The 18530-nt window shown below is 42.8% G+C and overlaps 1 protein-coding gene across 5 annotated transcripts in view; it reads right to left on the reverse strand.

Moving 5' to 3' along the window:
* LOC137377052 (uncharacterized) overlaps positions 1-18530 on the reverse strand; it is a 108586-nt gene that overhangs the window by 45029 nt on the left and 45027 nt on the right. For all 5 annotated transcript variants that reach the window (XM_068046248.1, XM_068046247.1, XM_068046246.1 and 2 more), the window contains 8 exons: positions 18047-18472; positions 16978-17052; positions 13354-13779; positions 12286-12360; positions 8659-9084; positions 7591-7665; positions 3973-4398; positions 2905-2979 (listed from right to left, as the gene is read on the reverse strand). In XM_068046248.1, the coding sequence (XP_067902349.1) occupies positions 2905-2979; positions 3973-4398; positions 7591-7665; positions 8659-9084; positions 12286-12360; positions 13354-13779; positions 16978-17052; positions 18047-18472 (2004 nt within the window). The remainder of the gene's footprint in view (positions 1-2904; positions 2980-3972; positions 4399-7590; positions 7666-8658; positions 9085-12285; positions 12361-13353; positions 13780-16977; positions 17053-18046; positions 18473-18530) is intronic.

Raw genomic sequence — 18530 nt, forward strand, 5'->3', positions numbered from 1 at the left:
CATCCAGAAAGAAGAGACTGAGCACTGAAAGAAACAAGCATGCCGTGTCCAGTGGTAGCACAAATGTGAATTCTCTTGCTGAGTACACAACTGGTGAGGTGGGAGTGCAGCCACACCTTTCTCCATCCTCAGTGTTGCTTGAAGGCAAAGGTAGATAAGAGCGAAAGAAATGGAAGGTGATGCTGATAGTAGTAGGCAGGATTAAATGGGAGCGGATGGGAAGGCGCACGAGTAGCATGACCACTAGCAGGGAACAGCTGGCTAAATGGCCTGCTTTATGTTCATAGTCTAAAAGAAATGTGCTTCTTTTCCCAGCACCCTCACATCATTCATGGTTTCCCTGAGAGCAGCATTGAACCATCACGAGATAGGGGCAGTAACATCATCCTGACTCTTACAGCTGAGTTGGGTACTAAGTGATTCATTGGCAGTGTTATCAGTACATGCCTTTACTGTAGAACATAAAGCATGCTCAACAGTAATTTCATTGGAGGAGGGAAGCTCTGACACTGATGTTCTTTCCTTATTTCTTTTCACGTAAAACATGCCTTTGAGAAAACAATCCTTGAGACTTAAGGTCAGCAATCAAGCAACGAAGGATCATGCTACGGAGTTTGTCACGATATGGAAAGGAACCTTGCATTTATGGATGAAGTGGGAGCGCATATTGGGATGCGTTTGGGGAACATTCACCAAGAATAGACTGAGTTCAGACTCTTGTGACTTTGCTTTCTTCACATGGACAATATAGTAGTGGAATAGAGAGCCAAGCGTTCATTCACCACAATGCTCTCCAGGAACAATCTCTTTAGTTCTGCATAGCAGAGACTCGGCCTGTCTGTCTCACGGGAATGCTGGCAACACAACACTCATGTAACCATGCACAGCAGAGCCTTGAATGTTTAATGCACTTAAATAAAATTTCTCAATAATCAAACCTGGAATTGTTGAGGTTTTTGATGTTATTTTCCCGACTTTGCAACTGCACTTCAGATACTCAACTGCGGTGTGGTACTTGGGGGGGGAGGGTGGAGAAGGGGGGTTTGTGAAGGGATGGGAGGGGGGTTGTGAAGGGTTGGGGGGGGAGGGGAGGGGGAGAGGGGGGCGGTTGTGAGGGGGAAGAGGGAGGGGGTTGTGAGGGGGAAGAGGGAGGGGGTTGTGATGGGGGAGGGGTTGTGAAGGGGTGGGTGGGAGAGGGGGTGTGAGGGGCAGGTGGGGGAAGAGGGGGAGGTGGGGGAAGGGGGGGATGTGGGGGGAGGTAGAGAGGGGGTGTGGTGGGGTAGTGGGAGAGAGTTAAATTCAGAAGCTCCTGAAGAGAGGGATGCAAAAGGCAGGGACAAGAGAGCTGCAATGCCTGAAGTAAAGTTGAGAAGTAGGGGAGAAAGCGGCTGGATGGGGGATCTGCAGCTGGAGAGAACGGCTGGATGGAGAGGGCCAGAAGCGAGACGCCGTTGAGAGCCGTGGGGAGCGAGCGGCCGAACACCTTGGTGTCGCTGGGTGTGGGTAAGTCTTTTGCCGTTGCAAATTTATGGCGCATGCGTAGAAAAACGCACCCACCCCCCTCACGCTGCTGTCTCCGGCCGCTCCACTTCCCTTCGTCACTGGGCCGTTTGCTCGCCCACTCGCCGGCCGCTCCGCTCCCCACAGGCCTGCTCCGCTCCCCTCCGTCACCAACCCGTTCGCTCGCCCACTTGCCGACCGCTCCATTCCTACCAGGCCCGCTCCGCTCCCCACTCCCTCCCCGGCCAGCTCCCTGGCCCCGGCTCGCTCCCCGGCCCTGGCTCGGTCGCACTCTCACTCCACCATTGTGTGCTGACATGTGTTTGTTAGGTTGCCTCCGTGTGATTATTTGAGCAAAGCCATCTTTCGTCGTGGCAGCTGACTAAAGTCACAATCTGTGACGTTTTAGTGGCACATGCTGCATTTGCGCATGTGCCACAACAGCGCCCCCCAGTGTTAGCGTTGTCAACAAATGATGTCCTTTGAAAAAGACCATCTGGAACCTGAGAAGGAGATGAAGACAGACAGACGGAATCAACATTCTAGCAGCATGAGCTCCAAACCAGCCAGAAGGCATGTGCCCTGCTGCAGAATCCTACATCGACAATATACAGAACTGAGAACTAGAAGTGACCCACCGTCTTCAACTGAACCTTCCATCAAGAGTGAAATCTACTGGGAGGTGAGAGGCAACACAGTTTTAATTTTTGTTAAAGACAGTCTGGAAGATGAGAAAGAGAAAGAGGGAATCAACATTCTAGCAGCATGTGCCCCAATCCAGCCAGAAGGCACGTGCCATGCTGCAGAATCCTAAGCCGACATGATACAGCAGTGAGAACTAGAAGTGACCTACCATCTTCAACTGAACCTTCAATCAAGAGAGAAATCAACAATTATCTTTGGCCTGCACCCATTGAGAGCTTGTGTTCAAAGTGAATCCAACAGGTTTATAGAGACCAGAACCTCCCCGATTCCACTAAAAGTCTCCTTCCTTTTTCCCTTCTCTATCTGTCTTTTCTTGCGTGTATTTGTGTGTGTGTGTGTGTGTGTGTGCACGAGCGAATGCGTGAGTGGATGCGGTTCAAACAAATTCGGGATAAGGTGAGGTGATCAAGAGACAATTGATTTTCTGTTTTTTAAAACTGACAGTAAAACCTGTCTCTGTCTGTTTTTCTGAAAAATAAAATAGCAAGCGGCTAAAACCTAATAAAAATACACTTGCTGTAGGCAGGCGTCAGGTTGAACAGTGGGAACCACCCATGTCACACAAAGTGGCCATAACACCTCTCATAGTTAAAACCAATCTGAAATTATCTGTATCTTTATTGTTATAAAATATATGTCACAGTGTTTTCAGAGTTCACTGAAAAAAATTGGAAAATATCGACTTGGTAAAGTATTTACCTCTTTCAGAGTCAGGAACATTCTCAAGAAGTGATCTGTCACTATCGTCTTCAATTTCCTTTTGTATTGTTTTCCCTTTAATAACAATGCAGTCAAAAGATATTAGTGAGCACACAAAATGACCTGAATCCATTGCAGATGAATACAGAAGGTATGAATTGAACAAATACATCATTCTTTTTCAATTTTCCAGCATCCACAGTATTTTGCTTTTGCACGAATTGTGACAGCTGGATATGAATTCATGATGTTTTCCACAGTTGAGAACAATAACTGCAGATTGCACCCAACAGTAAATAAGTCAGGAAAAGTATTTTGCTCAATTACTTAGTTGATAGTTAGCTAGACCATTTGTCGCATGGGTGTTTTGTTACATTTTTCAAGAATGTCTACCACATTCAGGAACAGTGGCCCTGGACAGACAAGCAAGGAAATAGCAAATGGCACAAAGGGAGAGAATATGCCACAATATCTTATAGCCTGAACTGCAAGCACTTTGTGAAACATTGTGATTTGAGTGAAACCTCCTTCCGGAGCTCAGTTCTGTGCTAAATCCACAGCAGATTCAATCTTAGACAGAGCAAAAAAATGTAAGATACAAGCTACTCAAAGCAACAGAGCAACACTAAGAGATGTCAAGGACTACACATGGCAATGAATAATCTAAAACCTCCACTTCTGTGTTTTGGCTGATATTGAATTTTACATGTAGTCTTTATTTTCTTCAACTGCTCCTGAGAGCACTGATAATCACTATACCTGCTGTAGTGAACATTTTTAAGTCCCTGCATAGCATCCCACAGCACATTGATGTAATGCTGCAAAAAGGCTGTCAGTTCACTCATCCCTATGGTGCTGATGTAAGACAGCAAATCACTTCTGACCAAATCATTGCACAGTGGTTCTACACATTCATTCAGGGATCAATGCAAGATTTGCCAAATTTCATTACAATAATGAAGGGAAATAACATTTCAAGTGATCATTATGTCGGTACCATGATTTCTGGCTGAAATGTTTATGATCATGTTACAGGTGTTTGTGTGATGTAGAAAATGCAGAAATTACCTGCTGTGACTTTCAGTACTGTGCTGTTAGTCTGAGCTTTCTCAGCAGACTCCTGTGAAACTTCAATGATTAGCTGAGCATCATCATCCTTGCATATGTCAGGACACAGTGTAACGGTGCAGGGAATGTGGAAATGCCCTTCAGATGTACGTTGAAATTCTGGCACCTCAGCACTGAAGGAATCATCTTTCTTGCATAAATCTGGTACATTTGTGAGGGGAGCACATACTCTCTTTGGTCCTTGCAACCTCCTCGCTGGAATTTTCCAGTGAAATAACCTCTTTACTTCCTGCTCGTCTTTCCGCTTCAGAGATGTAACAATGTTCACTACCTCTGGATTGAACACAGTCACGTCCCAGCCCAGATTGGTTTGCTCACCATTTATGATTTCATGCGGTTTCTTGAAATCACTAATTTTCGGCAGAACTACAAAACAAAAAGCATTGATGTCATACAAAATCTTTTGTTCCAAATCTCTTCTGTGCATTCTTGTTTAAACACAAATTCTGAACTGAATTTACAGCAACATTTATTGAACAATCAGATGAACAATTCATTGGTTCTCATCTGCTGCTGTCTCACTTTCTCCAAGCTATATGTGAGTTGTGCTCAAACCAAGTTCCCTTAGTTATTCTGTGCTGTTAAGATGATTATGTAGCAGTGTTCGAGCCTGTTTGAGTGAGTGATAAGATGTAACTCAGTTGGTGGCACCTTTGTAGGTAACGTTGGTTTCAGTCAGCAGGCTTACTGAACTGCAGGTTCACTTGTGGATCTACCATATGGAAATCCTAGGCCTTACTGGGTAGACACACACTAAAAGCCCTGCTTTAACGTTTAATGAGCTGATGCCATCAGGATGGCCAGACCTGTTTTTGTATTGTATGGTAAGAAGACCTTAGGAAGATTGGTACTCAGTTGCCAAAAATGTAATGATGAATAGAATGTGAATATTTAGTTTAAACCTATTACACAGGCCTGTGTATAGTGACTCGCCTCATCCAGTTGGCTCGGTTGGTAGCATTCATGGTTTTGATTCATACAGCTATGGGTTCAAGTTCCACTCCATGACTTGAGCACAGAATCCAGGTGACACCTCAGTGCTGTACTGAGGAAATGCTGTGTAGTTTAAGGTGATAATTTCTAAAACTTGTGTTAAATGAATGACCTGTCCCTTTGCTCAGGTGCATGAAAAAATCTGATGACAGCATTCCAAGAAGAACAGGGTGCTCTCTGGCTGTTGCGAACAATGAGTCTCTCTCAACCCATACAACCAGAAAAAAGCCCAGAATAAACTAGATTTATTTCTATTCAGTGTTTCAGGAACCTTGCTCTGCCTAACACTTCTTAACTTTGTTATCAATGTTAGAACACCCAGTTGAATTTTGTTGCTTACCTGGAAGTTGTGCCGTGAGGGTTGAAAGCAGGAGTCGATTCCGCTTCAGCAGCTGAAAATTCCTGATGTTGCAATTTGCCGGAGGTGGCCAATTAACAGGCCGCCATCCAAGGAAGGACTGCGGCCCATCCCCAAGAGCTGCTGACCCAATCAGAAGTCTGGCAGCTCAACAACCTCAGCAACACCACTGCTAGCAGTGGCCAGTGCTGAGGCTGCAGCTCCAGAATGATAATGCCTAAAAAACCAGGTGCCCGCAAAGACATGTAAGTATCTTTCCTGAAACTGGGTCTTGGCAGCCATGCCTGGCAATCGCGGTGCAGGCGATCATGGAGCACTGGCAGTGCCGTTGCGGTGAGGGCGGTCATTGTCATCGGAGTACCCCTCCATCGGCCATGGTGTGCCCATCAAGGAAGACACCTGCCACTGCAATGGTTCCCATGGTTTACCTTGCAGTGTCCCTACACAGCAACCAGATCTCCAGTTGTGGGAAAATGTACATGGCACGAAATGGCCCATAATTGGCCACTTAAGTGGTCAGTGGATGGCTGAACCGTCAACTTTCCCACTGCTCCCAAAGCTTCCCTGCCATTTTGCAAGCCCTCCCATTGCTAGCCTGTCACCAATAGCCAGGCTGATTCAGGTCACAGTTAGCTCAGCAGTGAAGGATAGAACACTGGAGCCTCATCTTTATACACCGACAAGCTTTTACTTACAGAGACCCACATCTTTTATCAGTCATCTCCAACTAACAACCCCTTGATAAGTCCACTTCAGTATGTATGGCCACCGGTGAGACTTCAATTAATATCAGTATCTGAATATAATTAACATCCAATTGAAATGCAATTAACATACATTGTATCTGCATTTCAGTCACTGTCCTGGAATCTCTCCTGTGACACTGAATCAACTTTTGAAACTTTGAATCTGGATAATCAACAGTTTGTAATTTCCCTCTGTCACACACACCGGAGGAGTAATGATACAAACTATGGATTAGCTCTGAACAGTAAAATAGACTCTGTCTTTATAAAATAAACCTTTATTTTTAAAAATTGAACAACGGTTCCACAAGAGCCCCCGAAGGAAAGGGACTGGTCTTTGTATATTCAAACTGTCTGACAAAGATAAAGGACACATTTTCAAAGCTAAGAGATGTCAGTTGCACCTCATCCTGAAAACGTTTCAGAATTGAATGTCTTTTTCTGAAGCAAAGAAGGTGTGAAGTAGCCATATCCTGGGCCATAGTGCAATAATCATGGGAAGTGATCAGACCATCTCCTACCAGGAGGTGAGAGACAGTTTTCACTTTTGAAAAAGACCATCTGGAACTTGAGAAGGAGAGTGAGAGACAGACAGGCAGACAGAATCAACATTCCAGCAGCTTGTACTCCAGCAAGCCAGAAGGCACGTGCCCTGCAGTAGAATTCCACGTCCACAATATACAGTACTGAGAACTAGAAGTGACCCACCATCTTCCATTGAACCTTCCATCAAGAGTGAAATCTACTGGGAGGTGAGAGGCAACACAGTTTTAATTTTTGTTAAAGACATTCTGCAAGATGAGAAAGAGAGAGAGGGAATCAACATTCTAGCAGCATGTGCTCCAACCCAGCCAGAAGGCATGTGCCATGCTGCAGAATCCTAAGTCAACATGATACAGCAGTGAGAAGTAGAAGTGACCTACCATCTTCAACTGAACCTTCAACCAAGAGAGAAAACAACAATTATCTTTGGCCCGCACCCATTGAGAGCTTGTGTTTGAAGTGAATCCAACAGGTTTATAGAGACCAGAACCTCCCCGATTCCACTAAAAGTCTCCTTCCTTTTTCCCTTCTCTATCTGTCTCTTCTTGCGTGTATTTGTGTGTGTGTGTATGAGCGAATGCGTGAGTGGATGCGGTTCCAACAAATTCGGGATAAGGTGAGGTGATCAAGAGACAATCGATTTTCTGTTTTTTAAAACTGACAGGAAAACCTGTCTCTGTCTGTTTATCTGAAAAATAAAATAGCAAGCGGCTAAAACCTAATAAAAATACACTTGCTGTAGGCAGGCGTGAGGTTGCACAGTGGGAACCACCCACGTCACACAACGTGGCCATAACACCTCTCATAGTTAAAACCAATCTGAAATTATCTGTATCTTTATTGTTATAAAATATATGTCACAGTGTTTTCGGAGTTCACTGAAAAAAATGGAAAATATCGACTTGGTAAAGTATTTACCTCTTTCAGAGTCAGGAACATTCTCAAGAAGTGATCTGTCACTATCGTCTTCAATTTCCTTTTGTATTGTTTTCCCTTTAATAACAATGCAGTCAAAAGATATTAGTGAGCACACAAAATGACCTGAATCCATTGCAGATGAATACAGAAGGAATGAATTGAACAAATACATTATTTTTTTTCAATTTTCCAGCATCCACAGTATTTTGCTTTTGCACAAATTGTGACAGCTGGATATGAATTTATGATGTTTTCCACAGTTGAGAACAATAACTGCAGATTGCACCCAACAGTAAATAAGTAAGGAAAAGTATTTTGCTCCATTACTTAGTTGATAGTTAGCTAGACCATTTGTCGCATGGGTGTTTTGTTACATTTTTCAAGAATGCCTACCACATTCAGGAACAGTGGCCCTGGACAGACAAGCAAGGAAATAGCAAATGGCACAAAGGGAGAGAAGATGCCACAATATCTTATAGCCTGAACTGCAAGCACTTTGTGAAACATTGTGATTTGAGTGAAACCTCCTTACGGAGCTCTGTTCTGTGCTAAATCCACAGCAGATTCAATCTTAGACAGAGCAAAAAAATGTAAGATACAAGCTACTCAAAGCGACAGAGCAACACTAAGAGATGTCAAGGACTACACATGGCAATGAATAATCTAAAATCTCCACTTCTGTGTTTTGGCTGATATTGAATTTTACATGTAGTCTTTATTTTCTTCAACTGCTGCTGAGAGCACTGATAATCACTATACCTGCTGTAGTGAACATTTTTAAGTCCCTGCATAGCATCCCACAGCACATTGATGTAATGCTGCAAAAAGGCTGTCAGTTCACTCATCCCTATGGTGCTGATGTAAGACAGCAAATCACTTCTGACCAAATCATTGCACAGTGGTTCTACACATTCATTCAGGGATCAATGCAAGATATGCCAAATTTCATTACAATAATGAAGGGAAATAACATTTCAAGTGATCATTATGTCGGTACCATGATTTCTGGCTGAAATGTTTATGATCATGCTACAGGTGTTTGTGTGATGTAGAAAATGCAGAAATTACCTGCTGTGACTTTCAGTACTGTGCTGTTAGTCTGAGCTTCCTCAGCAGACTCCTGTGAAACTTCAATGATTAGCTGAGCATCATCATCCTTGCATATGTCAGGACACAGTGTAACGGTGCAGGGAATGTGGAAATGCCCTTCAGATGTACGTTGAAATTCTGGCACCTCAGCACTGAAGGAATCATCTTTCTTGCATAAATCTGGTACATTTGTGAGGGGACCACATACTCTCTTTGGTCCTTGCAACCTCCTCGCTGGCATTTTCCAGTGAAATAACTTCTTTACTTCCTGCTCGTCTTTCCGCTTCAGAGATGTAACAATGTTCACTACCTCTGGATTGAACACAGTCACGTCCCAGCCCAGATTGGTTTGCTCACCATTTATGATTTCATGCGGTTTCTTGAAATCACTAATTTTCGGCAGAACTACAAAACAAAAAGCATTGATGTCATACAAAATCTTTTGTTCCAAATCTCTTCTGTGCATTCTTGTTTAAACACAAATTCTGAACTGAATTTACAGCAACATTTATTGAACAATCAGATGAACAATTCATTGGTTCTCATCTGCTGCTGTCTCACTTTCTCCAAGCTATATGTGAGTTGTGCTCAAACTAAGTTCCCTTAGTTATTCTGTGCTGTTAATATGATTATGTAGCAGTGTTCGAGCCTGTTTGAGTGAGTGATAAGATGTAACTCAGTTGGTGGCACCTTTGTAGGTAACGTTGGTTTCAGTCAGCAGGCTTACTGAACTGCAAGTTCACTTGTAGATCTACCATATGGAAATCCTGGGCCTTACTGGGTAGACACACACTAAAAGCCCTGCTTTAATGTTTAATGAGCTGATGCCATCAGGATGGCCAGACATGTTTTTGTATTGTATGGTAAGAAGACGTTAGGAAGATTGGTACTCAGTTGCCTAAAATGTAATGATGAATAGAATGTGAATATTTAGTTTAAACCTATTACACAGGCCTGTGTATAGTGACTCGCCTCAACCAGTTGGCTCGGTTGGTAGCATTCATAGTTTTGATTCATACAGCTATGGGTTCAAGTTCAACTCCATGACTTGAGCACAGAATCCAGGTGACACCTCAGTGCTGTACTGAGGAAATGCTGTGTAGTTTAAGGTGATAATTTCTAAAACTTGTGTTAAATGAAGGACCTATCTCTTTGCTCAGGTGCATGTAAAAAATCTGATGACAGCATTCCAAGAAGAACAGGGTGCTCTCTGGCTGTTGCGAACAATGAGTCTCTCTCAACCCATACAACCAGAAAAAAGCCCAGAATAAACTAGATTTATTTCTATTCAGTGTTTCAGGAACCTTGCTCTGCCTAACACTTCTTAACTTTGTTATCAATGTTAGAACACCCAGTTGAATTTTGTTGCTTACCTGGAGGTTGTGCCGTGAGGGTTGAAAGCAGGAGTCGGTCCCGCTTCAGCAGCTGAAAATTCCTGATGTTGCAATTTGCTGGTGGTGGCCAATTAACAGGCCGCCATCCAAGGAAGGACTGCGGCCCATCCCCAAGAGCTGCTGACCCAATCAGAAGTCTGGCAGCTCAACGACCTCAGCAACACCACTGCTAGCAGTGGCCAGTGCTGAGGCTGCAGCTCCAGAATGATAATGCCTAAAAAGCCAGGTGCCCGCAAAGACATGTAAGTATCTTTCCTGAAACTGGGTCTTGGCAGCCATGCCTGGCAATCGCGGTGCAGGCGATCATGGAGCACTGGCAGTGCCGTTGCTGTGAGGGTGGTCATTGTCATCGGAGTACCCCTCCATCGGCCATGGTGTGCCCATCAAGGAAGACACCTGCCACTGCAATGGTTCCCATGGTTTACCTTGCAGTGTCCCTACACGGCAACCAGATCTCCAGTTGTGGGAAAATGTACATGGCACGAAATGGCCCATAATTGGCCACTTAAGTGGTCAGTGGATGGCTGAACCGTCAACTTTCCCACTGCTCCCAAAGCTTCCCTGCCATTTTGCAAGCCCTCCCATTGCTAGCCTGTCACCAATAGCCAGGCTGATTCAGGTCACAGTTAGCTCAGCAGTGAAGGATAGAACACTGGAGCCTCATCTTGATACACCGACAAGCTTTTACTTACAGAGACCCACATCTTTTATCAGTCATTTCCAACTAACAACCCCTTGAAAAGTCCACTTCAGAATGTATGACCACTGGTGAGACTTCAAGTAATACGAGTATCTGAATATAATTAACATCCAATTCAAATACAATTAGCATACATTGTATCTGCATTTCAGTCACTGTCCTGGAATCTCTCCTGTGACACTGAATCAACTTTTGAAACTTTGAATCTGGATAATCAACAGTTTGTAATTTCCCTCTGTCACACACACCGGAGGAGTAATGATACAAACTGTGGACTAGCTCTGAACAGTAAAACAGACTCTGTCTTTATAAAATAAACCTTTATTTTAAAACATTGAACAACGGTTCCACAAGAGCCCCCGAAGGAAAGGGACTGGTCTTTGTATATTCAAACTGTCTGACAAAGATAAAGGACAAATTTTCAAAGCTAAGAGATGTCAGTTGCACCTCATCCTGAAAATGTTTCAGAATTGAATGTCTTTTTCTGAAGCAAAGAAGGTGTGAAGTAGCCATATCCTGGGCCATAGTGCAATAATCATGGGAAGTGATCAGACCATCTCCTACCAGGAGGTGAGAGACAGTTTTCACTTTTGAAAAAGATCATCTGGAACTTGAGAAGGAGAGTGAGAGACAGACAGGCAGACAGAATCAACATTCTAGCAGCTTGTACTCCAGCAAGCCAGAAGGCACGTGCCCTGCAGTAGAATTCCACGTCTACAATATACAGTACTGAGAACTAGAAGTGACCCACCATCTTCCACTGAACCTTCCATCAAGAGTGAAATCTACTGGGAGGTGAGAGGCAACACAGTTTTAATTTTTGTTAAAGACATTCTGCAAGATGAGAAAGAGAGAGAGGGAATCAACATTCTAGCAGCATGTGCTCCAACCCAGCCAGAAGGCATGTGCCATGCTGCAGAATCCTAAGTCAACATGATACAGCAGTGAGAAGTAGAAGTGACCTACCATCTTCAACTGAACCTTCAACCAAGAGAGAAAACAACAATTATCTTTGGCCTGCACCCATTGAGAGCTTGTGTTTGAAGTGAATCCAACAGGTTTATAGAGACCAGAACCTCCCCGATTCCACTAAAAGTCTCCTTCCTTTTTCCCTTCTCTATCTGTCTCTTCTTGCATGTATTTGTGTGTGTGTGTGTGTGTGCATGAGCGAATGCGTGAGTGGATGCGGTTCCAACAAATTCGGGATAAGGTGAGGTGATCAAGAGACAATCGATTTTCTGTTTTTTAAAACTGACAGGAAAACCTGTCTCTGTCTGTTTATCTGAAAAATAAAATAGCAAGCGGCTAAAACCTAATAAAAATACACTTGCTGTAGGCAGGCGTGAGGTTGCACAGTGGGAACCACCCACGTCACACAACGTGGCCATAACACCTCTCATAGTTAAAACCAATCTGAAATTATCTGTATCTTTATTGTTATAAAATATATGTCACAGTGTTTTCGGAGTTCACTGAAAAAAATGGAAAATATCGACTTGGTAAAGTATTTACCTCTTTCAGAGTCAGGAACATTCTCAAGAAGTGATCTGTCACTATCGTCTTCAATTTCCTTTTGTATTGTTTTCCCTTTAATAACAATGCAGTCAAAAGATATTAGTGAGCACACAAAATGACCTGAATCCATTGCAGATGAATACAGAAGGTATGAATTGAACAAATACATCATTTTTTTTCAATTTTCCAGCATCCACAGTATTTTGCTTTTGCACGAATTGTGACAGCTGGATATGAATTCATGATGTTTTCCACAGTTGAGAACAATAACTGCAGATTGCACCCAACAGTAAATAAGTAAGGAAAAGTATTTTGCTCCATTACTTAGTTGATAGTTAGCTAGACCATTTGTCGCATGGGTGTTTTGTTACATTTTTCAAGAATGCCTACCACATTCAGGAACAGTGGCCCTGGACAGACAAGCAAGGAAATAGCAAATGGCACAAAGGGAGAGAAGATGCCACAATATCTTATAGCCTGAACTGCAAGCACTTTGTGAAACATTGTGATTTGAGTGAAACCTCCTTACGGAGCTCTGTTCTGTGCTAAATCCACAGCAGATTCAATCTTAGACAGAGCAAAAAAATGTAAGATACAAGCTACTCAAAGCGACAGAGCAACACTAAGAGATGTCAAGGACTACACATGGCAATGAATAATCTAAAATCTCCACTTCTGTGTTTTGGCTGATATTGAATTTTACATGTAGTCTTTATTTTCTTCAACTGCTGCTGAGAGCACTGATAATCACTATACCTGCTGTAGTGAACATTTTTAAGTCCCTGCATAGCATCCCACAGCACATTGATGTAATGCTGCAAAAAGGCTGTCAGTTCACTCATCCCTATGGTGCTGATGTAAGACAGCAAATCACTTCTGACCAAATCATTGCACAGTGGTTCTACACATTCATTCAGGGATCAATGCAAGATATGCCAAATTTCATTACAATAATGAAGGGAAATAACATTTCAAGTGATCATTATGTCGGTACCATGATTTCTGGCTGAAATGTTTATGATCATGCTACAGGTGTTTGTGTGATGTAGAAAATGCAGAAATTACCTGCTGTGACTTTCAGTACTGTGCTGTTAGTCTGAGCTTCCTCAGCAGACTCCTGTGAAACTTCAATGATTAGCTGAGCATCATCATCCTTGCATATGTCAGGACACAGTGTAACGGTGCAGGGAATGTGGAAATGCCCTTCAGATGTACGTTGAAATTCTGGCACCTCAGCACTGAAGGAATCATCTTTCTTGCATAAATCTGGTACATTTGTGAGGGGAGCACATACTCTCTTTGGTCCTTGCAACCTCCTCGCTGGAATTTTCCAGTGAAATAACCTCTTTACTTCCTGCTCGTCTTTCCGCTTCAGAGATGTAACAATGTTCACTACCTCTGGATTGAACACAGTCACGTCCCAGCCCAGATTGGTTTGCTCACCATTTATGATTTCATGCGGTTTCTTGAAATCACTAATTTTCGGCAGAACTACAAAACAAAAAGCATTGATGTCATACAAAATCTTTTGTTCCAAATCTCTTCTGTGCATTCTTGTTTAAACACAAATTCTGAACTGAATTTACAGCAACATTTATTGAACAATCAGATGAACAATTCATTGGTTCTCATCTGCTGCTGTCTCACTTTCTCCAAGCTATATGTGAGTTGTGCTCAAACTAAGTTCCCTTAGTTATTCTGTGCTGTTAATATGATTATGTAGCAGTGTTCGAGCCTGTTTGAGTGAGTGATAAGATGTAACTCAGTTGGTGGCACCTTTGTAGGTAACGTTGGTTTCAGTCAGCAGGCTTACTGAACTGAAAGTTCACTTGTAGATCTACCATATGGAAATCCTGGGCCTTACTGGGTAGACACACACTAAAAGCCCTGCTTTAATGTTTAATGAGCTGATGCCATCAGGATGGCCAGACATGTTTTTGTATTGTATGGTAAGAAGACCTTAGGAAGATTGGTACTCAGTTGCCAAAAATGTAATGATGAATAGAATGTGAATATTTAGTTTAAACCTATTACACAGGCCTGTGTATAGTGACTCGCCTCAACCAGTTGGCTCGGTTGGTAGCATTCATGGTTTTGATTCATACAGCTATGGGTTCAAGTTCCACTCCATGACTTGAGCACAGAATCCAGGTGACACCTCAGTGCTGTACTGAGGAAATGCTGTGTAGTTTAAGGTGATAATTTCTAAAACTTGTGTTAAATGAAGGACCTATCCCTTTGCTCAGGTGCATGTAAAAAATCTGATGACAGCATTCCAAGAAGAACAGGGTGCTCTCTGGCTGTTGCGAACAATGAGTCTCTCTCAACCCAAACAACCAGAAAAAAGCCCAGAATAAACTAGATTTATTTCTATTCAGTGTTTCAGGAACCTTGCTCTGCCTAACACTTCTTAACTTTGTTATCAATGTTAGAACACCCAGTTGAATTTTGTTGCTTACCTGGAAGTTGTGCCGTGAGGGTTGAAAGCAGGAGTCGATCCCGCTTCAGCAGCTGAAAATTCCTGATGTTGCAATTTGCCGGAGGTGGCCAATTAACAGGCCGCCATCCAAGGAAGGACTGCGGCCCATCCCCAAGAGCTGCTGACCCAATCAGAAGTCTGGCAGCTCAACAACCTCAGCAACACCACTGCTAGCAGTGGCCAGTGCTGAGGCTGCAGCTCCAGAATGATAATGCCTAAAAAACCAGGTGCCCGCAAAGACATGTAAGTATCTTTCCTGAAACTGGGTCTTGGCAGCCATGCCTGGCAATCGCGGTGCAGGCGATCATGGAGCACTGGCAGTGCCGTTGCGGTGAGGGCGGTCATTGTCATCGGAGTACCCCTCCATCGGCCATGGTGTGCCCATCAAGGAAGACACCTGCCACTGCAATGGTTCCCATGGTTTACCTTGCAGTGTCCCTACACAGCAACCAGATCTCCAGTTGTGGGAAAATGTACATGGCACGAAATGGCCCATAATTGGCCACTTAAGTGGTCAGTGGATGGCTGAACCGTCAACTTTCCCACTGCTCCCAAAGCTTCCCTGCCATTTTGCAAGCCCTCCCATTGCTAGCCTGTCACCAATAGCCAGGCTGATTCAGGTCACAGTTAGCTCAGCAGTGAAGGATAGAACACTGGAGCCTCATCTTTATACACCGACAAGCTTTTACTTACAGAGAACCACATCTTTTATCAGTCATCTCCAACTAACAACCCCTTGATAAGTCCACTTCAGTATGTATGGCCACCGGTGAGACTTCAATTAATATCAGTATCTGAATATAATTAACATCCAATTGAAATGCAATTAACATACATTGTATCTGCATTTCAGTCACTGTCCTGGAATCTCTCCTGTGACACTGAATCAACTTTTGAAACTTTGAATCTGGATAATCAACAGTTTGTAATTTCCCTCTGTCACACACACCGGAGGAGTAATGATACAAACTATGGACTAGCTCTGAACAGTAAAACAGACTCTGTCTTTATAAAATAAACCTTTATTTTAAAAAATTGAACAACGGTTCCACAAGAGCCCCCGAAGGAAAGGGACTGGTCTTTGTATATTCAAACTGTCTGACAAAGATAAAGGACAAATTTTCAAAGCTAAGAGATGTCAGTTGCACCACATCCTAAAAACGTTTCAGAATTGAATGTCTTTTTCTGAAGCAAGGAAGGTGTGAAGTAGCCATGTCCTGGGCCATAGTGCAATGATCATGGGAAGTGATCTGACCATCTCCTACCAGGAGGTGAGAGACAGTTTTCACTTTTGAAAAAGACCATCTGGAACTTGAGAAGGAGAGTGAGAGACAGACAGACAGACAGAATCAACATTCGAGCAGCTTGTATTCCAGCAAGCCAGAAGGCACGTGCCCTGCAGTAGAATCCTACATCTACAATATACAGCACTGAGGACTAGAAGTCACCCACCGTCTTCAACTAAACCTTCCATCAAGTGTGAAATCTACTGGGAGGTGAGAGGCGACACAGTTTTAATTTTTGTTAAAGACATCCTGGAAGGTGAGAAAGAGAGACAGGGAATCAACATTCTAGCAGCATGTGCTCCAACCCAGCCAGAAGGCACGTGCCATGCTGCAGAATCCTAAGCGGACATGATACAGCAGTGAGAACTAGAAGTGACCTACCATCTTCAACTGAACCTTCAATCAAGAGAGAAAACAACAATTATCTTTGGCCTGCACCCATTGAGAGCTTGTGTTCTAAGGGAATCCAACAGGTTTATAGTGACCAGAACCTCCCCGACTCCACTAAAAGTCTCCTTCCTTTTTCCCTTCTCTATCTGTCTCTTCTTGCGTGTATTTGTGTTTGTGTGTGTGCGCGAGCGAATGCGTGAGTGAATGCGGTTTCAACAAATTCGGGATAAGGTGAGGTGATCAAGAAACAATTGATTTTCTGTTTTTTAAAACTGACAGGAAAACCTGTCTCTGTCTGTTTATCTGAAAAATAAAATACCAAGTGGCTAAAACCTAATAAAAATACACTTGCTGTGGTCAGGCGTGAGGTTGAACGGTGTGAGCCACCCACATCACACAATGTGGCCATAACACCTCTCATAGTTAAAACCGATCTGAAATTATCTGTATCTTTATTGATATAAAATATATGTCACAGTGTTTTCAGAGTTCACTGAAAAAAAATGGAAAATATCTACTCGGTAAAGTATTTACCTCTTTCAGAGTCAGGAACATTCTCAAGAAGTGATCTGTCACTATCGTCTTCAATTTCCTTTGGTATTGTTTTCCCTTAAATAACAATGCAGTCAAAAGATATTAGTGAGCACACAAAATGACCTGAATCCATTGCAGATGAATACAGAAGGTATGGATTGAACAAATACATCATTTTTTTTCAATTTTCCATCATCCACAACATTTTGCTTTTGCACGAATTGTGACAGCTGGATATGAATTCATGATGTTTTCCACAGTTGAGAACAATAACTGCAGATTGCACCCAACAGTAATTAAGTAAGGAAAAGTATTTTGCTCAATTACTTAGTTGATAGTTAGCTAGACCATTTGTCTCATGGGTGTTTTTTTTACATTTTTCAAGAATGTCTACCACATTCAGGAACAGTGGCCCTGGACAGACAAGCAAGGAAATAGCAAATGGCACAAAGGGAGAGAAGATGCCACAATATCTTATAGCCTGAACTGCAAGCACTTTGTGAAACATTGTGATTTGAGTGAAACCTCCTTCCGGAGCTCAGTTCTGTGCTAAATCCACAGCAGATTCAATCTTAGACAGAGCGAAAAAATGTAAGATACAAGCTACTCCGATCGACAGAGCAACACTAAGAGATGTCAAGGACTACACATGGCAATGAATAATCTAAAATCTCCACTTCTGTGTTTTGGCTGATATTGAATTTTACATGTCGTCTTTATTTTCTTCAACTGCTGCTGAGAGCACTGATAATCACTATACCTGCTGTAGTGAACATTTTTAAGTCCCTGCATAGCATCCCACAGCACATTGATGTAATGCTGCAAAAAGGCTGTCAGTTCACTCATCCCTATGGTGCTGATGTAAGACAGCAAATCACTTCTGACCAAATCATTGCACAGTGGTTCGACACATTCATTCAGGGATCAATGCAAGATTTGCCAAATTTCATTACAATAATGAAGGGAAATAACATTTCAAGTGATCATTATGTCGGTACCATGATTTCTGGCTGAAATGTTTATGATCATGTTACAGGTGTTTGTGTGATGTAGAAAATGCAGAAATTACCTGCTGTGACTTTCAGTACTGTGCTGTTAGTCTGAGCTTCCTCAGCAGACTCCTGTGAAACTTCAATGATTAGCTGAGCATCATCATCCTTGCATATGTCAGGACACAGTGTAACGGTGCAGGGAATGTGGAAATGCCCTTCAGATGTACGTTGAAATTCTGGCACCTCAGCACTGAAGGAATCATCTTTCTTGCATAAATCTGGTACATTTGTGAGGGGAGCACATACTCTCTTTGGTCCTTGCAACCTCCTCGCTGGAATTTTCCAGTGAAATAACCTCTTTACTTCCTGCTCGTCTTTCCGCTTCAGAGATGTAACAATGTTCACTACCTCTGGATTGAACACAGTCACGTCCCAGCCCAGATTGGTTTGCTCACCATTTATGATTTCATGCGGTTTCTTGAAATCACTAATTTTCGGCAGAACTACAAAACAAAAAGCATTGATGTCATACAAAATCTTTTGTTCCAAATCTCTTCTGTG

The sequence above is a fragment of the Heterodontus francisci genome, chromosome 14, assembly GCF_036365525.1.
Source record: "Heterodontus francisci isolate sHetFra1 chromosome 14, sHetFra1.hap1, whole genome shotgun sequence".
NCBI classification, from domain to species: domain Eukaryota; kingdom Metazoa; phylum Chordata; class Chondrichthyes; order Heterodontiformes; family Heterodontidae; genus Heterodontus; species Heterodontus francisci.